This window comes from Lycorma delicatula, chromosome 12 (genome assembly GCF_047948215.1).
Source record: "Lycorma delicatula isolate Av1 chromosome 12, ASM4794821v1, whole genome shotgun sequence".
Classification (NCBI taxonomy): Eukaryota; Metazoa; Arthropoda; class Insecta; order Hemiptera; family Fulgoridae; genus Lycorma; species Lycorma delicatula.
Window position 1 is genome coordinate 12,757,089 of NC_134466.1, and position 27,356 is coordinate 12,784,444.

The following is a 27,356-nucleotide window of genomic DNA, read 5'->3' on the forward strand; positions in this document are numbered from 1 at the left end:
ATCAATAAAAGATGCAGAGGTAGCAGAAAGGAAATGGGACCTGTCGAGAACTCAAAATTGTATTAGGAAATAGAAAAGAATTTACAAGAATCAAGGGACTAGCATCAAGAGCAGATAATCTTTTCATATGAACAATTTCTTCAAATGAATGATTATTCTATCAGAAATTGATTATATTGAAAATCAATGATTGAAACATTGTTCACCAACTTCATTGGGGCATCATTGCAAATTTTCTCTTGTATTATTTATCTTTGCTAAACTAGACCACTAAAATAAGCTTGTAAAACATACTGAAAATGTTTTTTTTTCTATCTCAAACAGGTATTGCAATTTGTTTGCACCATATGTAGATATAAGTACTGTTTTCTTAAGGTTCAATATTATATTAAGAAATAATAACATATTTATAATTACCATAAAAGATTTATTAAAATTTAGTCAAAATGGCACAAATAAAATCTAAGATATAATCATTACATAAATATATAGATTTTATATACACAATTATTTCTAAAATAAAATAGAGAAGGTTGCCAGTGTAACTGAACTTAGAAGTAGCATCAGTTTATTTTAACAAGATTAAAAAATAGTTTCAAATGAATGAATTACAAGGCTACATACATAAACAGTTGCTTTACAGTTAAATACCTGAAAGTCAGATATCATTTGTTGACTAATTGACTGAGAATGCTTTCAATAATTTATAAACTAAAAAAAAAACAAAATCTTTTTCCTTTTAAATTTCAATTTGATCATGTAGATTTAAGTTATACTTTTAATAAATATGAAAACACAATGAATACAGTTAAATTTTACATAAATATATTGAGCTACCGATGATGAAAAATAATATATTTTACAACTGAAAGTCAGTAAAAGAATATTATGAGACTGGAATAACAGTTCAGGGACAAAAAATATGAAGATTCTCTGTCGGTATTGTTATTTTGATTGAAATTAGGAAACCTTTCAAGTTGTATGAAAGAAAAAGATTATAGATACAATAATTTTTATTGTGGAAATAGGGATAATGAGGATGATTATTAATGATAATGAGGTCATTATGAAACTGAATCAAAACGTGATTCAATACAATGGAAATATCTTTGAGGCAAAAATTTGAAGATCAAGTTTTAGGATTCTAAAAAAAACCGTTGCTCAAAAGGTTTCATCATGAGTGATTGATGAGTGACAGGAAATTATAGTGTTGCATACAGCAAGGCTTCAACTAATGTCAAAGAATCTATGATGCATGTACATTATTATACTGGTTACTGTCGCTGCGAAGGTGTGAATTTCTGACAATTTAGTGTACATCATTTTTGTATACTTTGTGGAAGCATTTTTTTCCTGTTTGCCTAATCAAAACTGGTTTTTTTGCATATCTTGGCTGACCCAAAATTGGCAGTGACCATGATCTTGAAAATTTTAAACATTGCTGAATTTATTTTAATAATGAAATATATGCTTGATATAATTTTCTTTTTTTTAAATAAAGATTTAAAAGCATGTCAAAGAATTTTAAGTACACTTTTAGACGATTTAGATGACTAAAATGGAAATGCAGAAAAACAAGTTCAACACAAATACCTTTAAAAATAATCAAAACTTATATAGAATTAATGAAAAACTCTTCACAATTATAAACGTTAGTGCACACCTACTATAAAATAAAGCATTTATGTATATTTTTCCATGTGTCTAAATTTTTATTTATTCCTTAACACTCATTCTACTAAAAACACATTTTTATTAGAAATAAAAATATTTCTTATATTTATAAAAATTCATATTGTTTTATTATCATTAGGATCATTGCACAAAGGTAAAGATGATATATACTAACTGTGATAAAATAATTTCACAGATGCTGCCTAAAAGATAAAACGTTTTATTTTTAAATAAGGCCAACGAAGACCTCAATTATTTTCTTGTAAACTGTAAACCAAGTAGAACTGTGGTTCTAAGAAAATTGGGCAATTACCTGCATGGCTAGGGTTTTGATGAAAGTGTTACAGAGGATGTTTCTGTAACATTTAATTTTCTCACATGAAAATATCACCTTGCCATCCCATTCACCTGATCTTTCATTAAAAGGTTACTTAAAAACTGAAATGTACACTGGGAAAAATAGATTCACTGTAATACAAACAATTCAATGCAAGGTGGTCACCATACTGGGATGCATGCTGTGACAAGTAAAGAAAGGTTTTGCCGACAGACTAAAGCAGTGGAGGACCAAATTGGATGAGATTTGCAAGATGTTATTTTCTGCACTTAACGTTAATATAAATAAAAAAAATTTATTTTTTAACAATAATGGCATACATAATGCTAGCAAATTTAAATCAAAAGTAGAAACAAACTCTTTACAGTTACTGAGTTATGATGTTATTCTAAATTTTGTCAGGTTTTTCTGCCCCACCTGTATTAGTTACATTTTAAAATTGTTCTTTGTAAATTCTGTTATGTTGTATCAACATGTGCTGTACTAAAGAAAAATGTGGCACTTAGTTTCAAAAATTATATCAGAAAATTAGAGCAAGTATAAGGAATAATAAAAACTTAGCCTGTGGAAAAATTTAAATAAATACATTATTTTACGGTAGGTATGTGTTAAAATTTATATCGTGAAACCTTCCATGAATTTTATAATAGATTTAATCAACCCCATTGTAGTACTTCTAAAAAAGTATTATTATTATCTAAAACTTTTAAAAAAATAATTATTTTTAAAAACAGATTATAAATTTATACAATACATAAACATCAGCAGACAAGGAATGGTTTTCCTTTTGTTGGTGTTGAACAAGCATAAACTACAGGATCATTCCAACTAATATTATCTGTTATTTCCATTTCACTTACACCTATTGTACCGCCCCAACCAGTTTTATCATTTGAACTTTGTGTATTATATCCTGTATCCTGACTCGTACTACTTTCCACAGTTTGTTGATTGCTGTCATTCTTCATTTGAGTATTATGATGTTCGTTATCTTTACTACTGTTATTACAAAGAGATGTAACCATTATTGAAGCAATCTCATCATTTTCTTCTTTTTCTGAATAAAAAAAGAGAAAATACTATTTTTTTAAATCATATTAAATGTGTACTTAAATATATATTTTTATTAAATTTTATTACCCGACTGACCTGATTTATAGCTGCTGTGAGAACTTGCAAAATATAACATCAGAAATTGATATTACAATAGATAAAACAGAATGTAAGTTACTGATCAGTACAGAAATCAAGAAAAATCAATACAGAAATCAAAGTAAATATGTGAAAATATTGATTGGTGTAAACGACTGCAAACTGTTATTTTTGAAACAGCACAATTTAAGTAATAAAACTATCATAAAAACAACCTCTGCTAGTTCTAGGAATAAACAGCACACATACACTTATCATAACTGATGTTCTAAAGATCCAAGTTTATATATCAATTCAAGTGTATAAGTCAAACTTCATTTTTAAGGGGGTTTAGGAATATTAAAAACAGATTAACTATGTTAAGTCATTCCTGAATTATTGCACTGATTATATATAAATATAACTCTCACTTAGCTCAGGGGTAATAGCAAAAGCAAGCTCAACCTAGTAACATAGTATTCCAGAGAATATAATCATCATTAGCATCTAATACCTAATGCACTGTTAAAGTTTTATTTTATACTATGCGTTTACATTAATATAATACTTTTCATAAAGAACATTTTAAAACATATGAATCCATAATTCATTAAAGTAAAACTATTTTATATATATTAATCCAATCAACCCAAGTACAGAATTAATATAATAAAATAAAATAGGATGACACCTACCTTACTCCATAATCCAAGCAAGAGCGCTTTTGTGAGTACCTCACATCATCAGTTTCTCTATAATTTTTCAAATCTTTTGTTGCAAATTACACATTAAAATTAAAATTTAAAATTATTAAAAGATCCTTTTTCCAATTAAATCAAAACAGAAAGATTTGAAAAATTATAGAATAAGATAGGTGTCATCCTATTTTATTTTATTAATTCTATACTTGGGTTGATCGAATTAATATAATTTGTATACTGCAGCGGAATATGATTCCTGAAAGGATCGATTTTAGAAATGTACACACACACACACACACACACACACACACATACATACAGAGTAAGCAAATTAAAACCGAACCGCTACAGACTAAACACAGTCACAATAAGAAACATTTTGAATGAAAAAATGAACACATAAATTAAATTCTATTTGCATTAGCCAAAGTTTACGTATGTTTACAAAAATGTTCAAACTAAGCGCTCTGCCCACAGTTCACTTTTGTGCTCAAGTGATCACTTTATGAATTATGTCACACCAAAGTGTGTTGTCAAGTGTGTTGCCACTGATTTCTTGTTGAATCTTATCTTTCCTTCAGTTCAACAACTGAAGCGTGTGGGAATTTGATTCATAAACTCTATCCTTTAAGTAGCTACAAAGGAAAAAACTGAAATTTGATAAATCTGGAGAAGGGATGTCGAGGCCACTGGCTTCTACTGACAGCTTGTTCTGCTATAAAAGCCATATGAACACGTGTTTGTGAATCATTGGATGTAATCTATCAAAGACACATTTCTTCCTCTTGTTGGAAGAAGCCATACTCTTTTTCAAAATCTGTTAACTGAGCATAGAATTTTTCAAAAATTATAAGGTACACTTCTATATTGATAATCCGGCCAAAACAATCCTGCTGCACGATTATCGAAAACTGTACACCATACAATGATTTTCTCATCATGTAGTAGACACTCAAATATCAAATGAGGAATTTCATTTAATACCAGATGTGCAAATTAACAACTATATAAATGAAACCGTGCCTCATCCGACATGAAATATAACATTGGGTCTACATGTCCATTAACACAACAACGTTTTTGAAAAGCCAGTTGCAATAATTAAGATGTTTCAGCTTGCTCTCTTTAAATTGTTGCACTGTTAAGTGATACAGTTTCAAATTTAAATCATGGAAAATATCATATATATATATACACTGCTTTGTTATAATAACGTGCAAATATATTTCTTTTTAGATTGAAAGAAATTCTTCTTTGAATATTGATTATGGCTGTTGGAATCGTAACAGAAGTTTACTTACTTCATTTTGTCTTTGAAACCAACCCTGTTGTATGCCATACTTTAACAGAATTGTATATGATATGATTCTCTTTTCTGGGATACTGTATTCAGAAATTTTTCCACAAATATTTGGTATGTTTCTTGAAAGGATCCAGAACGAACATAAGCTTCCACGATAGGGACCAACCCTTTCCTCAACTGAATAAGGCATTTTAAAAAAACATAACTGCAAAGAACAACACTATATTGGAATGGAAGATTCAACAATTTACATCTAATAACAATAGATAAAGAGTAATAACATACATAAACAAAAGTGGCGCTATTAATAGCAGCAGCATTAAAGGTGATGCTTAAACAACTGCAATTCAAGTAAACTTGATTCAGTTTTAAGTTGCTCACACAGTACATAGGAAATATAGTAAAAAATGACTTATAATAGCAGAAAAATCCTTAATTGAAAATAGATTGTGTGCCTCAAAATTAAGAGTATCATGCAACAATAAATCATATATCACATCATGAAAGCAGACTGAATAGATGGTTGTTACGCTTATGCTATGCATCTGTACGCACTGAAATGGCCAAAAGATGATCCTACTCTCAACAATAGTAAAATAAAATAAAAGAAACTCACAGAAACTAAACAATAGTTATCAAATGAAATTCGCTCAAAAACAAAATTATCATCTACATTCCATGCAAATTTGTTATTATAGCTGATAAATACAATTTTCATAATCTCAATGTCATAATCAACATTTTTATTACTTATGCACTCACCTCGTATCATCTAATTTACACATTCATCAAAATCATATTCAGTTTTAAATATTTTCCCATATTTTATAATTAGAAAGATTCCAAAATGACAGCATAATAAATTATAGAGAAGTATCATGGTTAACCAAATACCAAACAAAAATACAAATAACCCTACACTGCTATTCAGAGACCGGAACATGACAGCTTTCTGTATTTCATGTTATCATTTGCATCTAATATCTGCTTGAAATCAAGGGGAAATTAGGCCAATAATCACTAAAAAAAAAAAATAAGAAAAAAAATAATCTGAAAAGGTGATCTTTTTCTTATTTATCAGAGTACTTAAAAAAAAGAAAGAATGCTGTATCTAATAAAAAATTTCAGCCGTTGTTATGAACTGAAACTAATAAATTCAATTTGCTTAGGTAGGTTTCTAGAAAAAAATCCAAATTACCAAAGTAATAGGATCAAGCAAATATAAATTAGATTTTTGTTTTTAACATTTAATAGTAAAGAATAAGAACACAAAATATATTTGTTGCTTTACTATGTAGTCTCCCTGAAGTTCTACATGTTTTTCCCAATATCTGAGGAGCTTCTGGACCCCTTCATAAAAACATGTAATGAGCCAATTGCACATGTCACTCTGCAATTGATGTCCTCCCAGTACCTCCTTCAATAACTTAAACAAAAAAAAATTGCAGGAGAATAAATCTGGACTTCAGAGGAGATTCTAAGGTTTTCCAGGAAATTTTGTCCAGTTTATCCAGAGTGTTGTAAACATAGTAAACACTGTTGTAAAGAAAAATCATATCTCTGATTGGCTGATGGTGGCTTTGTTCTTGTAAACGGCTTTCACATTTGTACAAGAGCTGGCAATAGTAAGCAGCATTCACAGCATGACATTATGGAGATCAGTGGAGACAATATGCCTTTCCAATCTCAAAAGATTATCTCCGTACACTTTGCTTTATTTAACCATTCCAGGAGTGTAATCACATGGATAAAAAGTATACAAATTATTCTACATAAAATAGTAGAAAGTTAACCTAATAATTTTTATGTACATAAAAGATATATATATAATGTGGCTCGGCAGTCACCATACCCCTGAAGTTAATGAAAAATATGAATTAGAATTTGTGTATTTTTATATGAGTTACGTATTTTTGTCGGGGTCAGTTGGCAACAGTATTTTACAAGGCCCATACACTGAGTAAAAAAAGGTTGTGCTAAAATGGCTGATAGATACTTTCAGCATCAAGGAGCAGTTAGTGACAAGTGTATAACACTTGATATCGTGGAACAGGGACTCATCTAAATAAAATTATAACTTGTATTTTTAACTAAATAACATTAAAAAAAATTGAAAGTTCCACATAATGTAGCATTTTATCTTTTTAGTTATAGTTTTTGTCTCAAAATCTTCACTTACATGTCCGAATTTATGATACTATTAAAAATTTATATATAATAGAAAATAATTACCATTATTGTTAGAGGTAAAATTTAGTCTAGCAGTTAATTTTGATTGACTGTTAGTACTGGCAAGAATTGGTGAAACATCAGGAGGTGATAAAATTGACATCGGAAGTGGAGTACCTGTGAGATGTGATACAGGTGAACAAAATCCACCATCCTGTAAAAAGAAAATAACATATAAATAAAAATAAAAAGAATAAAATGTTATATTTTCTTAATATTAAAAGAAAAATTACCGGTACAACAGTCAAGGTTTTTGTAGTTGTATTTTGTTTTTGTTTTGTTGTTGGAGTTGTTTTTGTCTCAATGCATTCAAAGTGTAAACAAAGCTATGCTGATGATGATTTAGTAGACATAAAAGTAAATCTAATTAAATTTCATGATTTGCACATTCCATAATAAATCTAAAATTTATTGGTCCAAATCTCAGTGAAAACTGAATTAATAAAAACTGCAACATTAAAATTATCATACATGATACTTACCAATGAAAATTTATTGCAACTCATACTTTCATCATCCGATTCAGATCTGGAAAATAAAAAAAATCTGTTTATATACTATATAATGAATGAATTACTTATTTTTAAATTATAATATTAAAAAAAAGTCAAAATAGTTAATTTCATAAAATTTGTACACCAGGATGAAATGGAAACATAACTTTTGAAAGAAACTACTTTCTTGTAGGTGAACATTGTCAGTCGAGTCTAGTAATTGTATTCATGAGTAAATACAGCATGTTTGTATTTATATTCATAATGTTTTTTTTTCATTAAAAAACTGAACCGCTTACATTTCCTTCATGAAACATAAAATAAAAGTCAAGATATGATTATTTTTTTTAGTAAGACTTAATAATTATGAAAAGTGGCTAAAATGTAATGCACATTGGTGTAATGGTGTACAAATGCTCAATATGACAGGTGCTGCCAACTTGTAGTTTCTTTACTTTACTACTAACATTCCAAAACTCGACTCATGCTCTCTCATTTTTTACAGCCACCATTGTTGCAGAGTTGAATTTGTCTGCCAAGACAACATGTCTAAAACAATGTGCAGTAATTGAATTTTTAACACTGGAAAAAGTTAATATTAGTGACATTCATTGTCATCTAAAAGCTGTTTATGGTGATAAAACTGTTCATTGATGTATTGTGAGTAGGTGGACAATAAATTTCTCAGAAGCATTAAAGCTGGTAAAGTGAATATTGATGATCAACCTCGCATCAGTTGATGCAAAATCTATTTGTTAGGTCAGATGATGTTAAGGAGATCTGAGATTACAAAAAGCCAAGTTGAACCTAAATCTATTCTAGATTTAACATTTATAAAAAATAAATACATAGAACATAAACATACATGACTTTAACTGTGATTTTCTCTTTATTCTAAACTCAAGCAGAAAGTATAAATTGTGCAACAAAGCTGCTGTAAATTTTCCAAACAATTATTTCTAAACTCCAATTTAATTTTTTGTAACAGAATCATTAACAATCCCTTCATTCAGTATTATTCTGTAATTTCTCTTCCCACACAACACAATCAAACTTTTCATTCATTCCTAACATCTACTTTTCATACTTTTTAACATCCTGACTTATTCTTGTATATATACTCAGTGAAAATTCGCATTCAATGCTGTTGTGGACCATTTAAAACCTTTACCACAAAGATGATAAAGGTTTTATCACCTTTACGTGGTAAAATTACAATTTTAACAAAAAAAAAATACAATTCTGAGTTCGTTTCTATACATAAATATCATTAGGTATCATTAAGATGAGAAGTGGTAGAATGGCCACAGAAGCAATCCAACTGCTTCTCACTAATTTCCCAAACTTGGTCCTGTTATCTGCTACTGCCCACACAACAAGAGTTAAATACTTTCTGATTAGTCCTATAAAATGTATAAGATTTTGTGATAAAACTTTCTCTCAACACTTAAAACCAAATTTTACCTAGATATTTTCAATAACATAACAATAAAACAACATCAAAGGTGTGAACACTACTATTTATTTATATATTTATCAACTGCATACACCAATTCACAAAAGCAACAATAACAGTAACAGGAAAAGCAAACACACAACAAAATAAGGGTGAGATATAGTCAATAAATCAGAAAAAAATCATTCACAAAGAGAACAGGACATAGTATCACATTACAAGTCACTGCATTTCCATGAAACCATACCTTATGGGCCCACAAGTCTCCCTCGCTTTCTAAACACCATTATTTTTCACTTTTCTGTTTTTATAATTAATCTCAAAAATTCACATTAACTCAATTCTGTTTATCATATGCCACTATACTTCAATTTTAACTAAATTAAATACATTATAGATAGTAGAATAACCTTTTCTAAAGCCTGCTTGACATTCATTAATTGTATTATTCTTGCCCATTCATTCCTGTAATCTTTCCAAAAACACTCTTAAAAATATTTAAGTTTAAAAGCACTCCTGTTATACTCAGAGGTTAATGAATTTCCTGTATAATTCTGGATGGAACAGAAAAATTACTCTAATACTCTAAATAATAGAAAAGAAAGTCTCTCTTAAGTTTATAGGAACACTACCATTAACTATAAATACTATTAAATAATTACTTCATCAGCAAGTTTATATAAACTTCTGATATCCATTTAAAAAATTCTGTTGGAATTAAGCCAGATGCTTTATTCTCTTTGGCTTTATCTAATACTTTTCTTATATCTGTCGCTGTAATTTCTCTATCCAGTAATACCTAACTTCCACAACAGCACACAACTAATGTGTCTCTCATCACCCCTCTCTAGCAGATTACTAAAATATCTTACCCATTTTGACTCTTTGATCTTATGTGAATGCTTGAAATATTTCATTTAAAAGCTAACACTAAATTCTAAAACTCCCTTAAGTCATGTATACTTTTAAACTTTTTCTCTAATAGTTTTGTTTTTATAAACGCTTATACAAACTATTTGCTTCAAACCAATCATTCATATGCACGCTTGTTATCCTTCTAAGGAATCACCCAATTACCCATCCGTATTACTGTACACTACCTCTTAACATAAAATTTAACACTTTATTCACATCACCCAACTTTTGATCGCTCCACACCTTGGAGCAATGAAAATTATCTAAAAAAAAGTGATCTTGCTTTCTGTGAGAATATTCTGGCAAAGATGACTCAACATGTGAGCTTACTCGTGATAAAGGTTTCACTGTGTTAGACAATGCTGTTTTGGTATGAGCATCAATCTGAATTGTGGTCAATGAAACTCACAAAAAAGTGAAAGATCTTGCAGTAGCAAAACAATGATAAAAAAATCAAACAACATACAGATTATTTCAAAAAACTTTCCATTCGTAAAAAAAATAATAACTTTTCAGTACAAATTTTATAACATTTTTTTGCAGACTACTTGTACACACCAATTTTAAACCTTTTTAACGTGTCAAGTTGTACAAATACGTAAGAACAATTCAGAAATTTATTGCTTTACCATAATTAAATTAAATGTTCTTTATTATTCAATTACTAATAGTTTATGTTCAAAGAACCAAACAATTTAAGAATTTGAACTGACCTAAGTCTACCAGCTTGTACAAATTATTGATGTTCACCTGTAAATAAATTTTATGCTTAAAAATTAAATCATAATTATTTTATACCTCAACTGATAACTATTGCATAAGTATGCATAGATGAAAATCAACCAGAAAATCATTTAATCTATCCAATATCATAATCACATATACATCAAGTCAAAGTTACAGATACATGTTAATAAAATATTTCTTTAAAAATAAGGTTACTAAAACAGAATCATAAGTGCATTTGGCAAAACGAACAGGCTAACTGTCAGCTTCTTTCGCAACTCAGAAGCATTCTTTATTTTGCAATTTGCTAAATGTAAATCTGTTATTACAGTTCAACATGCACTTCATAAAAAGTTTAATTAAACCTCCAAGTGACAATATCATTTGTTGATGGCATAATCAGTTTGAAATGACCATTACGTAAATATTTAACCACATAAAGGTTGTAACCATCTGGTGTAAAGGGAAAAATACACGACAACCAAGGGTGTCCGAAGAAAATGTTGAACATTTCAGAAAGTCATTCCTACTTATTCCTAAAATATCTGTTAGAAAAGCCTAGCAACACCAGTGATATTGTGGAATGTTTTAAGGAAAACATACAGGTCTCCATACCATTTACAGCACCTTGTAACCACAATTTTATTACACACTTTGAAACCTACTGACTATGCTGTGCATGCCAATTTTGCAGCATGAAGTGAAGGCTTTCTTGATCATATTGCATTTAGTGATCAGTCACTGCGAGTCAAAAAACCCATTTAACTTCTTATAATGCAAAAGAGATTCCCTAAAATTAAATGTTTTCTGTGCAATATCTTGACAAGTTTATAGGGTATTCCTTTTTTGCTGGAGCAAGCATAACTCTGTACAGGATTGGTTGAATGACACTTTTCCCAAACACTGTACTGGATGGCATGAACTTGATGACAGAGCTAGTTTACAGTGGCCTCCAGGGTTGGTCAGCATGGACCCAACAATAGAGCTTGCTTGTAGCAGCCTCCAAGGTCATTTGGTCTGATCCTATGTGATTTTTACTTTGGGGTTACAAAATATTTTGTTTATGTGTCTCTGCTACCTACTGATCTCTCCAATTTGAGGCATAGGATTGAACCCACCCGTCGCTTCCATTATTCCAGACATGCTGGTTAAAATGTAGGTAGACTCCGATTACTTTCTTATACAGCCTGTATTACTCTATTATTAATAAAAAAAAATCGCATTAAACTATTTACCTTTCAGAATCATGACCTTTACTGAAATTAAGTTTTCTACGACGAGTTGACGCACTTAAGTTTCCTTCTTCAGTCTCAAATTCCTAAGAAAAAAACACAAAATAACATTTTTAATAATACAACAGGATGATGAAATATGTTTGTCTCAAATTAGTTCTTAAAATCTTACTGTAATTTTGTTAATTTAGCTTAAAAACATCATGATTTTTTTATTGCAAGGTTAAATTTAAACATAAAAATTTTTGTCTTTTTTTTTTTAGATTTCAAAATATTGCATAGACTTTTTTCACAATTTTTTTTTTTTGTTAATATTTGTGATTTCTTCTTTATTTTTAATTCAAGGTAAAATAACTATTCAAAAATTAATATAAATAATTATCTGTTCTGTATAAAAATATATCCATCTGTGAAAACAGATGGATATACTTTTAAATCTGAAGTGAGCAATCTGATAATGATCACAATTTTGATGAAAATATTTTTACCAATTTCTGACAAAATTTACAGTTTCCTTGAAAATCCAGAGATTATTTTTAAACACATTTTAAAGCAGTTTCTTCGCCAAATGCATTAGTGTTGATTCTTTTTTATTTTGTAGAGGAAATTCTTTGACAGTCTTGTACTAAGAAATTTATTTAATATGCAACTCAATGTGATGTACACCAAGTGCAATAAATATAGGGTGGGGGACGAATCCCTTCCAAGTACTACATTCAACCTTAGCCATCTGTCAAGATGGGTAGACATCTGTCAATCAATCACGACCAATTTTAAAGCCTTGGAATTCCCAAAAACATGATTCAATAAAACTAAACTATAATTCTAATACAATAACAGGAGAAATTCTTGCGATATACTGCACATGACTCATTTCCTGTAACAGTGATAAGAAGATCAATGTGCTGCCTGAACAAGGCACAGTATATGGTATCTGAATGATATTACGTATTGTGATTTATTCTGAGCTGCTTTTACTGTGTTTATCAGTACCATTAAGTTTTATTACATCGGTTAATTTATTAAGTCTAAAACAAAAAATGTATTCTGTAAAGGAAAAATTAGAAATTATTGAAAAGGTTAAGGCAGGTTGTTCGAAAGCAAGTTTATCCTGGGAATTTGTTGCCTTAAGTACTACATGAGGTTGGGTGAAAAGAGAAGATAAATTGCATTCTTTTATTGATTCGGTAGATGAAACAGTCGGACTTTATCTCAAAAAGGTTAGATTCGGTGATGTTAATGTTGCAGAAGGGCAATAACCTTGGTTTTAGCAAAAACAGAGTGAAGGAGTGCCACTATCAGGGCCAATGTTTCAAGCTCAGGCACTAAATTTTCATGAACAAATTGGCAATGGAGAAGAACTGAATGCTTCTAGCAGTTGGTTCATGATAGAAAATCTGTGATGGCAAAGGCCAAGTAAATATTGAAGGAGAATCTCTTCAGCAGATGCGACGGCAGCCGAACATTTTTCGTAAACAATATTACAATCAGTTATAGAAGAGAATAACTTCACTGATGAACAGTTGTATAATTGTGATGAAACTACTTTGTATTATAAACTATTGCCACAAAAACAGTAGATGCGAAGTGAGCACCAAATAAGTATGTTATGAAATTTTTTTTTTTTTTTGTCTTCAGTCATTTGACTGGTTTGATGCAGCTCTCCAAGATTCCCTATCTAGTGCTAGTCGTTTCATTTCAGTATACCCTCTACATCCTACATCCCCAACAATTTGTTTTACATACTCCAAACGTGGCCTGCCTACACAATTTTTCCCTTCTACCTGTCCTTCCAATATTAAAGCGACTATTCCAGGATGCCTTAGTATGTGGCCTATAAGTCTGTCTCTTCTTTTAACTATATTCTTCCAAATGCTTCTTTCTTCATCTATTTGCCGCAATACCTCTTCATTTGTCACTTTATCCACCCATCTGATTTTTAACATTCTCCTATAGCACCACATTTCAAAAGCTTCTAATCTTTTCTTCTCAGATACTCCGATTGTCCAAGTTTCACTTCCATATAAAGCGACACTCCAAACATACACTTTCAAAAATCTTTTCCTGAGATTTAAATTAATTTTTGATGTAAACAAATTATATTTCTTACTGAAGGCTCGTTTAGCTTGTGCTATTCGGCATTTTATATCGCTCCTGCTTCGTCCATCTTTAGTAATTTTACTTCCCAAATAACAAAATTCTTCTACCTCCATAATCTTTTCTCCTCCTATTTTCACATTCAGTGGTCCATCTTTGTTATTTCTACTACATTTCATTACTTTTGTTTTGTTCTTGTTTATTTTCATGCGATAGTTCTTGCGTAGGACTTCATCTATGCCGTTCATTGTTTCTTCTAAATCCTTTTTACTCTTGGCTAGAATTACTATATCATCAGCAAATCGTAGCATCTTTATCTTTTCACCTTGTACTGTTACTCCGAATCTAAATTGTTCTTTAACATCATTAACTGCTAGTTCCATGTAAAGATTAAAAAGTAACGGAGATAGGGAACATCCTTGTCGGACTCCCTTTCTTATTAGGGCTTCTTTCTTATGTTCTTCAATTGTTATTGTTGCTGTTTGGTTCCTGTACATGTTAGCAATTGTTCTTCTATCTCTGTATTTGAACCCTAATTTTTTTAAAATGCTAAACATTTTATTCCAATCTACGTTATCGAAAGCCTTTTCTAGGTCTATAAACGCCAAGTATGTTGGTTTGTTTTTCTTTAATCTTCCTTCTACTATTAATCTGAGGCCTAAAATTGCTTCCCTTGTCCCTATACTTTTCCTGAAACCAAATTGGTCTTCTCCTAACACTTCTTCCACTCTCCTCTCAATTCTTCTGTATAAAATTCTAGTTATGAAAATGAACAAAAAAAGCATAAGTTTTCTTTTGTGTGCCAATAAGTCAGGAAATCATAAATTGAAGCTGTTGCTCATCGGCAAGTATGCCAGCTCACATTAACACGTTAATATGAATTCATTACCGGGTATTTTTAAAAATAGTAAAAATGCTTGGATGACGCGTAATATTTTTTTAACGTGGTTTAACGAATTTGTCCCTTGTGTTAAAAATTATTTACGGGTTCAAAAATCTGTAGAAAAAGCTTTATTACTTCTTGACAATTGCCCTGCTCATCCACCTACTGACTTGCTGAAATCTAAAGATGGGAAATTAATTGCAATGTTTTTGCCCAAGAACACATCTTTCATCCAGCCATTAGACCAAGGAATTATTCAGGCATTTAAAGCTTATTACCGACGAGAGCAACTGACCACTATCGTTGATTCAGAATTACAAGTAACAGAATTTCTTAAAACTCTTGTATACAATGCTAGAACTGCATGGAGTAATGTAAATTCTATTACGATTAAAAATCGTTGGTCGGTATTGTCACAGAGTAATACAGAAGACATTGAAACAGGAAATGTTCATATTTTTATTGATGAACACGCACTAGAATTGTCAAATTCAACCAGGCAAGAATTCTAAGTGATCTCAATGAGTGGATTCAAGAAGACAATCACATACGTTGCCCATTACATGACTGACGGAGAAATTGTAAATTCTGTTCTACAACCTAACGATAATTTGTTGAAGGAAGAAGGGGAAGGTGTTGCACAGGTCGCTGTGTAACGGAGAGGTCTACACCCTCAATGAAAGATGTTCTGGAAAATATAAGTACTGTAATAAAATCGATGGAGCAACAAAGTGATAGTGATGATCATCATTTATTGCATTTACAAAGTGTAAAGTCTATATTATAAAGAAGAAACAAATAACCGAGAAACAAAATACAATAACTTCTTATTTTCAAAAATAATTTACATTAAAAGAAAAAAATATTGTATCTTCCACATTTAACTTGTTTCTATGTAAGTGTATACTGTGTTGGCTTTTTCTATTTAACCATTATTGCTTGATTTCTGTTTATTTTTTTTAATCAATCCCTTTGTGATTTAAAATTTACTTCTCGAAATAACACGGTTAGCCTATAACGCAGGTGTCACATAAGTCCTCCGACAACCATGTTATAACGGTGTTACACTGTATATTGAAACATAATTTCAATATACTTTTAATACCAGCACTGAATAAATTAAACACTTTTTGCAACTCATCCTTAACAAAACCAGTTTTTTCAATATTGTCACAAAAGTTTATCAGAAACTGATGTATAGCAGATCTTATCTGATAAAATCTTGCTGTATTTCTTCCAGTCCTTTATTTTTTATAACTGTTTAGTTATAAACAGCTGAAATTACTATAAATGAAAACGCAAAACAAGAATAGAGAATTAAATGTCTAGATGTAACAATTAAAATCTACATTTTGAACACAAATATTTGCAAAATTAGTTAACTTTCTGTTAGACTGGATAAACTTTTGAAGCATAAAGGGTGAAATAAAATCATTTAAAGATTTTACCTTTAGCACTACTACGAGCAACAAGAAATGAGAAACTGGTGGAGTAGTGGATTGGGCAAGGTAAGAATGAAGCAAAAGTAAAGCAACCTTCCAGGTTTTCTAAATTTATCGACCTTATTACAACACAATAGTACATTCATAATACTGAAATATGTGATCCAGTGTTTCATGCTATGCAATTTTGAAATCTAATTTTAACATCTAATTAAAGAGTTGGTAGGTCATTTTTGTTTTTAACTAAGTACTTTAGTACTATTTTTTACTTTTTATTACTATTTGAGTCAAATTTATTTTAATTAATTTTTTTTTTAACTACAAACAGTAGTTATTTTGTTATTTACTAAAGAAAAAAATATATTGCAGGTAAAAAGAATCACCAAAAAATAAATAACTGTAGCTCATAATATTTTTTAGATTGATAATAAAGATTGGCCTGAGAATGGATCTGAAATCAATGTATGGAGTATATTTTCTCTAAAATGTGAAAAATACAGGTTTTATTTATACTCATATGAAACAATATAAATATTAGCAACTTTCCAACTTTATTATTACCAAATATAAAGACATAATCTTTCAATGTCAATACTTTTTCAAATATCTGAATCTACAGTACAATACTATTAAAAGCGATAACCAAAAGAGCCAACCTGATTTTTTAACACTTACAATGGTTTTTTTTTTAATAATTATATGGTGTGGTTATTTATGCATTAATTTTATTATTTTTTTAATTTGTCCACAGACAACTCATATAACTTGAGAAATTCCTTTTTTTATATTTATTTATAAGAATTTTTTTTTAAATTTTATTTATTTTAAATTTTGTTCTATAACCATTTAATTTCTTGCACAGAATGGTATAATAAAAAAATATAATTTATAAAACACATGAGATGCAATTTTATATTTTATTACACAAATTTCATAAATTTATATCCATAAATAAAAATTAATAATGTATTAAATAAAACAAGTATTTCAAAAATTTAAATTATTTTCAAACATTGATAAGCAGTATTAATGTTGACAAGGCCGAGATGTATCACATACATATTCTATAGAAAAATGTTTGTTTCCAAAAACTAGTGCTATAAAATATACGAGGTAGTCATATATCAAACAAACTTATATTCTATGTTTTCCCACATGGCTACAAAACCAGATATTGATACTTCTTTGTACTCTCAACATCATATAAATACAGCACATCATAACACTTAGATAGTTAAATGAGCCACAGGAACTGGAAAATCTTGTATTTTCCAGGAAATCTTATATTTCAAACTTACAATTTTTTTTTAAATTTAACTGACAAACAAAATCAATATCTATTACAACTACTAACCAGTGCAAAAATGTCAAAAGCATGTATTAAACTAAACAATAAAAACTTACGCACATTTGTAATAGGAAATAGATATGGTTTCAATATTGCTTCAACATGTTCAGGTAATACTGGTGGGAAACTCCAACATGTTTGTGTACCAACTAAAACAAAAAAAAAATTAATGTAATTGACAAACTAAAATTAATTTACAAATATAGAAATATATTACTTATATCTAAATCTTCCCAATACGAACCATTAGGATAAGAAAGTTCTTAAATTACTAAAACTTTCTTATAAATCACACAAACAGTTTTATTGTCTTAATTCATTTTTCTCTTGTTTTTCTTATGTGAACATAAATACATTGTTTTTATTTAATTTTATTTGTGTAAACTGACCTAAAATTAGCATTAACTAATAATGATTACATTGGCCTACAAAAAAGAATGGTTTTTTCTCTTACAAGCAATCAATAAGCTACTTTTTGCACAAATTTAAAATCTGCAAACCAAAATTTAATGGCGAAGAGAATTGTTTTAGCAACGTGGATTTAAAGAAAATCTGATTTTTTAAAGAAACACATAATCTGTAGTATGATATTATTTAACCTAATATAGCCTGCATTTCTTTAGTTTCCTCCAGTACTCGTGTTCTGGAATGTCTCTTTTCAGTTTCTAGCAGTCATCAACAAGCATATTTAGAATCCACTTTCCCTGATAGCAAGTCGCCAGCATTGATATATCCTGGTGAAAGCATTCACCGAGCTCATCACTTACATCACCAAGATTAGGTTAAAAATGTGTAAATGCAACATATTTTTAGACATATTGAATTCCAATTTCTAACAGTTTTCAAGAACTTAACTAACCAATAAAACACAATTCTCAGTCTTCTTTCTACCCAGGAATGACTTAACAATATAATTTAAAATGATATCTGTACTGCTTTCTCAGATTCATTCAAACGCCTCTCAAAATATGAATCCTACATTAGCTCACATATCTGTCATCCAACAAATACTCCTTTAATTTCTTTCTCACTGAGAAAATTGCTCTTAAAGTATAAGAAACTTGGCCGTTATGACCATTGCTTTCACAAAAGTTTTCACCAACAAAACAAGTTTTATGAATAACAGTGGAAGACACATATTCTTTGGATTCACAAGAGCTTGACACTCTTCTGCCCAGCTATAAGTGCTTCTCTCTTCAGCTATCTTTTACTTCTTCAATCTAGTGGTTTTTACTGTCTCTACTGGCACAAGAAACAACAGTTTGTATAACCAAGCTGCAATCCTAATAACATGCATATCACTTTCAGGTTTCCACATATGCTGCCAAGAATACTTTTCAAACAGTATCATAGACAGTAAAAATTTCAAATGTCATCCTTCATATGTGTTCTTTATTTGTGGTGTAAAAACAAGAGGCACTGAGAGTGCCTCTTGTTTTTCACAGTGGAAATGAGATTTCCACTGTGGAGGGCAACTTTTGAACTTGTTTTAGAGGAATTCAAAAACAATCTGTATTCTATACGATTGTGAAGCTGACCTAGTAAATCCAGTAAAGAATATACATCATTACAATATACTATATTATTATCTTTTAACTCAAATTCTTGCTGCTTAACTCAGAAAAAACATACTTTAGTGCCACTTTCAAGGATTTTCCCAGACTTTTAACCTTGAAGCCAATAAATCTGACTGGATTTTAGATAATGAAAATCACAAGCCATCATTAAATTTTGCTTGAGCAAAATTTCACGTACCTGAGCAAGGATTCTCACTTTGGAAATCTGGATCCTCTTTCTTCTTCGTGTTCTTCCTCATTACTTTGAAAGCTAGAATGAAACTGATTGCCTAGTATGGGTTTTTTCATAGTAAAAATATTGATTGAAATGACTCTATTAATTATGATGTCATTAATAAAGGCTATTAATTAAATCATATACAGTGATAAATTCATCTTTCCTAAAAGAATGAGTTATAGTAAACAGACTCTTTGTCAAGCTATGATGTAATACCATATTAGTCAGACTGGTCACTCCTCCTAATTATTCCATTCTGAGCCATTTGTAGATGTGATTCATTTATAAATATCTTCAGACATTCATATTTAATTATTAATATAAATGCTGATTCGCAACAAATCTCTGTAAGTGTTTATTCTTAATTGGAATAATAAATCTTTTTAACAATTTTAATTTTTTATGAGCAACAGTTATACAAAATGAAGCCCTTAGGACAAATTTGAGGTCATTTTTGAATTCAGTGTCATAAAATACCTAAGAATAAGCCTAAATTATCTCTGTAACAAAAAACTCTTGTAGAACACTTATCAAATAATGGTTTGAATATTCTTGTTATAAAATCAAATAAGAAATAAAGAAAAATGCTGACTTCTGCAGATTATCATCCAAGGAAGGGTAACAAGGCTCTTGCAAAAAAAGATTTCTTTCCTTCCTAAAAATTTAGGAATCCTGTGTGTGTACAAAAGTGATTTTTTTAATTTTTAGAGGAAAACAATTTTTCTTATAACATATTTTTAAGCTGGTTATCTCTAAATCAGGTAAAAGAAACTCTTTCAGATAGAAGAGAACTCAAATATCTCCCCCTTCCATGGACCAATAGATTATCTTGTAGTTCAGCACTGATCTATCAGAAGCTAAAAAAGGTAAACCTTCAAAAAAATAAATTACATGATTTCCAGGTTGTCAACTAGTGCAATAGGCTAACAATTGTTAACATACTGAAAAAAATGTGATATGTTACAAAACCAAATATGAGACTCAGGTGAATAAGATTCTTTAATAAATGAATTGAAATGAAAAAAAATATGAAGTTTGAAACTTTGAATATTTGAAGGTTCAGGGAATATCAACTAAAACTAACATTTTGAACAATTAATAGCAAAGTGTTGTTTTTTCTTATGCTAGAAGTCTATGTAAATTCGGTTGGAGAAAGTCAGAATTTTGGGAATGGTATAATAATAAAAGCTAGTTAAAAATAATACATACCATTAACAGTAAGGCATGGCGATGAAGAAACCTGAAAATGTTTATTACCAGTTGAGACAGAGGATACACTGTTATATAGTTTTGATTTACTGAGAATTTCAGGTGTTTCAGTTAAAGGCGAACTACAATGTCTTGGAGCATCCCATGGGCTTGGTATTTCAACTTTAGAAAAGTATCTATAATTAAAAATAAAATTATTAACAAAAGTAATTATCATTATAATAGATTCAATTATAATTACAGTCACATCTTTCTAAAGTAAAACAAATCTTAAGCCCCATTTAATATTAAAAAAAAAAATCAGACTGCAAAATAATAAATCATACTGTTTTGCTTTGATTACCTTAATAAAATGCTACTCTCATGTATATTATTACTGACATACATTCTCATATAAAATATAATATCCCCCCTTGGAGTTCCCTCAGAAAGACAAAACAAGTTTAAGTTTAAGATACAAAAATGGGCAGTCAAATCATATGTGTGGGTGTCAGATCTGGGACTCCTACATATGAATCTTGTAAACATATTTAAAATATAAAAAATTAAATCATCTTTATGTTTATTTTTATGAATGTCCATATTTCCCAAAAAATAATTGTCAACTTAAAAAACAATATCTAACTTTACCACACTAGACAATGAAACTGTTTTTTGTATAACACAATACTTCAGTTTACAACAAAGGGTCTTATGCTTTCATTGCTATTTTTAATAAACTGCCGAACCAAGTGAAAAACTTTCCTAGATTTATTAAAATAAAAAGATTTTCTTTTACAGAAACAATATAACTTTGTAAAAAAAGGTTGGAAAAAGCTGATTTATCTGCATCCCATTCAACCTGTATATAAATATGTGCTCAAAATAATTTTCATAAGCACCTTCTGAATTGTGAACTATTTTGTAACAATTTTTATATTTAAGGTATTATTTACCTTAGCATTATTTCATCTGTTTATATTAGAATAATTAATACAGATTTTAATCAAGTCTATTTTTTAACTTTTAATTTTTTTATGATGTAATCTATTTTATTCATACCAATTAGAATAATGGATTGATTTACAAAAAAAATAAACGGGACAAACTAATACACAATTCATGATATTAACAACATAAACTGTATCATTTGTGAATCACTAGATAGGGAATCTTGAAGAGCTCCATCAAACCAGTCAAATGACTGAAGACAAAAAAAAATTATTCATAATCAGTGAAGTTACCTTTCAATTGCTTCTTGTGCTGACTGCTCGGTTTCATTATCAACAGCATCAGTATCATCATGATGAACAAATTCTTCAATATTAACCGGGTTGATTCTTGATACATCCTCAATTGTCCACCTAAATTCACTTGATGATACCTAAAATCAGATGATATCAGCACACAAGTTGCATTGCCTACATTCCTACAAGTAACAGTTCTTAAGTCTATTATTCTTTAAAAAATTAAAACTAACAACAGAAATGCCAGAAAAAATTAATGTGTTTTTGAAGTGTGTCTGAGAATAAAGTGTGATATACATATATATTATAATAAAGATTGGTAAAGTTAAATAAAGAAGTTTTAAGAGAGACTGAACAATAAAGTAGATTAGTAGAAATACAATACATTAACCTATTATTAATCTGTAAATGTAACATTATATAGAGGGTAAAGGAAGGGCAGAGATTAAATATGTGGAATGGAAGAAAAAAACATAAAATGACAAAGTATAGAAATAATTAAATTACTATAAAAATTAAAGTAAATATAAAATAAAACATGCTATATTATTTACCAACATACCTCTCCAGGGCTGATAACAGTTTTAAATACTGTTGGACTAAATGTAGTACTCTCAAGACGTTCCATCAAATTTCTATTAAAAGGATTAAATGGTTTTCTTGTTTTAACTACTGATGGTGGAGTTTTATATAGCGGCAAACTTGCAAATGAATCTGTATGGGCTAACAATGTTTGAGTTTTATCTTCTTTTTTATTAAATGAGTGCAAAACAGCTTGTCTTTGAAGATTGCGATTTTTTGGTGAATCTGTACATTCTTTTATCGAAAATGACATCCTTTATTCATTAATATTGGTAATTTATTCTATTCTTAAAGCTGAAAGAAAAAAAATTAATACAAAATAAATTTACTTACTACAAGCTATTTTATGATAAAAAATTTATAAAGTAATTAAAATCATAATTCACTTTTTGAGATATCCAGTATCTTTTGAATGGACCACTAGATTATTCATTCAGTTTAAAAAAGATCTTATGGAACAATATTTTTCATTACTTTGAAACTGAATTGTAAGTTTTATTATTTTATAAAAATATAAATAGCAATGCATTACAGTAATTATGAAAAAATAATTACTACCAATTCATTCCTCCAATGAATAATGGTCACTTAATCAAATTAATTTTTTTTTTTTAATATCATCCCCCAGTGACTCAGAAATGATTTTGAGGGTATCTCACGTAATCTAATCTTAGAACTGCCACTACCTCCATTTCTTACTACGTAAAGAACAAGGAATTCACAGTAATAAAAACAATTTAATGTAAATGAAAAGTGTTTTAAACAATTTCAAAAAAATATGTGCATTACCATTATACTACTGTCATCTGGCTGGTAACAATGGTTCTAGATGGTATGCATTCAAAGAATGTAAATATCATAATTTTCAAAATATTTCTTAGTTTAAAATATTAAAAATTAAAATTATAGGTTTAAATGCATTTAAAATTACAACACAGTCTTTTTTTTTAACTATAAATAATCTTTGTTAAAAAAATGTTCCTCTGATCATACAGATCGTAGTTATTAATAAAAAGTATAGTACAAAATTCAAAACAGAACATTTTGTGTGCAGATCATATACATTTTAACCACCACATTTATTTTCAACAGTGGAGCTTAAAACAAAAAATTAACATTTAATAGATTTCTAAAATTATGTTTAAAATAAAATAAAATTTCATCAATATGAAAGACGCACCAGTATTTAAAATTTGTAGTAACGGTATTACACTTTTAACTACTTAATTTAGATTTATGCATTTAGTAGTAATTCAGATACAAACTTATTTTAATTGCAACTAAGAAAACTAATAGTAATAAGCAATTTACTATTATAATAACCGACTTTAAACTTTAAAAATAACTATTCCAGCTGACTATAAAGTAACGGACAATCATAAACTTGAACAGGCAACCTGTCATAGTTGGTAAATTCAAGTTTTGATAATGTTCAAAGGTCAGAAATCCTTTGAATAGCCTTATTATTATAAGAATTCGAAGTAAATTTCTCAATTCAGGCTGAAATAAAAAGTATCTATCCATGGATAAATTTATTTCGGTATAAAACAGGTTATTTTACTATTTTTTTAGTCATATATTACCTTAATTATATTTCAATAACTCATATTTTACTAGAAAATTAAATTACTTCAGTAAAAATGCATAATTCTAATTAGATTTGTTTTCTTATTATAATTTTTATGAAAATACATAATATGTCATAATAAATCTAAAAAATGTTTTTAATACAGCATTATAATTTTCTAAAACAATAAGAGTTTTTCTCAATTGATCTATATTGCGCGGTGACCTTCTTTAAATACGTACTTTTTCCCGATTAAAACACTTTCAATTGTGGTACTACTGAAGGGAATTTTATGTATAGGTATGCAAATGTTTTTACGAAGTATAGTAGTAAAATGGTGGATAGGCTGGAAAGTATTGTCATTTTCAAACCGCTGCGCTATAATTTCGATTTTTTAATTGTGATATGGCCAACCTGACCAATATTTTATAAAATGGCGTTCATTTTGTAAGCTTAATTTTAAGTAATTATGTGATCTTAATTATGTATTTACAAATTTAACTAAAGCCTAGTTTTGATGGTTACTAATAAATTTTTATTATTAAAAATACTCAATTTTATCATGATAAAGTATTAATTTCGTTGCATAAAGTTGACATTGAATTACAGAAGATTGTTTTAGTTACTCAAGGTCTAACCTAATCACAAGAAACCTCTGCACGGTGAGAGTTGTTACGCCGGTGTTTCGATGTTCAGTTATCTGCTTTCAACTGATCGCACGTTCATTCTAAACATAAGAATAAATTTACGGTAAGAAAAGTTAAATGACATTTTTTAAATAATTTTATTTACCAGTATATTCGCTTAAGTATCGCTCTCCGCCGGCTCCGATGCTTTGTTCATTTTTTTATTTATTTTTAATTCGTTAGACAATTTTTTTTTTGTCATTGTGCGAAGTAATAAATCTGTTATTAATTGTTTGTGTATTTTGTATTTTTAAAGTTCTGATGAATAATAATAATTTCTTTTTTACTTGTAAAGATGGCGCGTTTAAATTATTCATTAAACAAGTGCATTATTTAATTAATGTAATTTTCTTAATTATTTAATCATTATATTGTGATTTTAAAAGTTAGAAATAGAATATTGTTAGTAATTAATGCTGTTTTTGATAGTTTAATTCAAAATGATAGTACATTTTTTAACAAAACTTTTTTATTAATTTATCATTTCTGTAGCAATAATTTATTGTTTTGTAATATACGAAACGTGCAATTCATTTAATTGTACGTATTGTACTTTCCCCCCAATTTTTATTTAAAGTGAAACATTTTTTATTTATTTTTTTTAAATGTATGTTTTATTATAAGAATTAATATCTGCCGACCGTCATCTCAAAAACGTCTTGTATATTTGTTTTGTGACAAATTTTTTTTTAAACGTACTCATGTTTTATTCTTGTTCATTTTTTATTCATGTAGTGTAATAAATGTATTTTATTCTAGTTTAATAATTCAGGTAAATGTTACTACAATTGTTGATTGTGTATTTTATAAAAGACTATTGTCAGTTACAAATTACATGTTTTTACTGTTTAACAGGTCATCTAATAATGAGTGACAGTAATAAAGTTTGTCGGCTATGTTTAGCCCAGGCTGAAGTCATGTGCCCAATATTTAGCAGTCACTCGAGCCATGGGATTGCTTTACCACAAAGAATTATGAGTTGTGCTCAGATTAAGGTAACATTATTTATTTTATATTGCCATTATTAAAATGTATACAATTAACAGACTTAAGGAACTGTAAATAAGATATCTCATTTAGTAAATTTAGATGTGTGTGTATTTATTTGCCTTTATGCTTGTAGCTAGCATATCTTTCCAGTTTTGTTAAATTTATTGTAAGTGGTGCAAAGAACTTGCACTTTTACACTTCTATTTGTATTATTTCAGGTTAATACAAAGTATAAATCTTTCTTCATGTTGTCTTTTGTAGTTTCAATTTTCCTATCCATAGTAATTCATTGTTTCATGGCTATTAAACAGGGGTTGTGGGGGAGACTGTTTATTTTGTTATTATATTGGCCAACAGTATTGTATTAGTTGTTTCTTCAGCAATATTGATGGCAATGGCTTTGAATATCTTTTTTTTTATTTTTCGGTATGAAAACAAAAAACATTTCTTTGTTTGTTGACAAATATCTGCTGAAATCCATCACTGAGGTACTGCATATGAATAACCTTTCAATTGTTCTGGTTTTGCACATTTTCACTTTGTTTTCACATCATGGTATTAACTTGAGTTGCTAATTCAAACATTATATGAATCTTACAATGACAGTAAATGGAATTTGTAAATTCTGATACCAGTTATTTACATGCTTGTTAACTGTTGTCTAGCACTCATGTAACAGCCCTTTATGCAGAATCACATAAAATTATGTTGTGGCCCTTCTCGCTTATCCTATAGTATAAAAAACTTTTTTGTTGCATCAGCGCAATGATTATTTCTTTGATATTCAACAAACTTCAAATGTCAATTTTCATTTGTTTACTAATTCATTGTTAAGATCTTGTTGCTATTATTGTTTGGAACAGAATGAGTGTAACAAGTTATTGAACTAGTAACCCTTTTTTTGTTATATAAATATCTTATATGACACTAAAGGATAAATTTAAACTGGTATCTAGAATTTGGCATTATTTTAGGTGACATTGCAGTTGAAACAAATTATTTGTAGTGATTAAATCAGTTGATGTTAAATTTCAATTTTAGATTTGCTTTTTTTTCAAATTGTTTCTTGAGATAGGTATTTATATAGTCTTATTTCAATGGGAGCCTTTAGTGTCCTACTTGCCACACTTTTATATGTATCATTCAGTATGATTTATTTCTTAATTCATTCCACACATTCAATTGAGATTTTAGCAGATTTCATATCAACGTTTTTCATAGTGTACTGTTATTTTAGACATCTTAACCTTAATGTTCATAAAATTATAAGAATATTAAATTTTTGTTTATATGCATCTCTCAGTTAGTGTAAAAATACTCATGAGTAAAAGTAT

General features: G+C 28.9%; 2 protein-coding genes across 2 annotated transcripts in view; one reads left to right on the plus strand and one right to left on the minus strand.

Annotated features, from left to right (window-relative positions):
* Positions 1-424: 424 nt before the first annotated feature.
* Positions 425-24,172, minus strand: bora (aurora kinase A activator-like protein bora). The gene is made up of 9 exons (XM_075380177.1): positions 23,960-24,172; positions 22,760-23,073; positions 22,195-22,334; positions 20,972-21,147; positions 18,029-18,117; positions 12,202-12,284; positions 7,858-7,903; positions 7,379-7,529; positions 425-3,068 (listed from the first exon to the last, which is right to left on the minus strand). The coding sequence occupies exons 2-9, from the start codon at positions 23,030-23,032 to the stop codon at positions 2,773-2,775; spliced, it is 1,254 nt and encodes a 417-aa protein (XP_075236292.1). The 5' UTR covers positions 23,033-23,073; positions 23,960-24,172; the 3' UTR covers positions 425-2,772.
* Positions 24,173-24,797: 625 nt separating this feature from the next.
* Positions 24,798-27,356, plus strand: part of LOC142332735 (uncharacterized) — a 63,297-nt gene continuing 60,738 nt past the window's right edge. The window contains exons 1-2 of the mRNA XM_075379340.1: positions 24,798-25,096; positions 25,888-26,027. Coding sequence (XP_075235455.1) covers positions 25,899-26,027 — 129 coding nt within the window. The 5' untranslated portion in view covers positions 24,798-25,096; positions 25,888-25,898. The remainder of the gene's footprint in view (positions 25,097-25,887; positions 26,028-27,356) is intronic.

Excerpts from the sequence above, each read along its gene's own strand:
- bora (XM_075380177.1), bottom strand. The coding sequence starts at position 23,032 with ATGTCATTTTCGATAAAAGAATGTACAGATTCACCAAAAAATCGCAAT. Across the intron at positions 22,335-22,759 it reads CTGTTATCAGCCCTGGAGAG|GTATCATCAAGTGAATTTAG; the intron begins GTATGTTGGTAA and ends ATCTGATTTTAG. Across the intron at positions 18,118-20,971 it reads GCCATGCCTTACTGTTAATG|TTGGTACACAAACATGTTGG; the intron begins GTATGTATTATT and ends TTTTTGTTTTAG.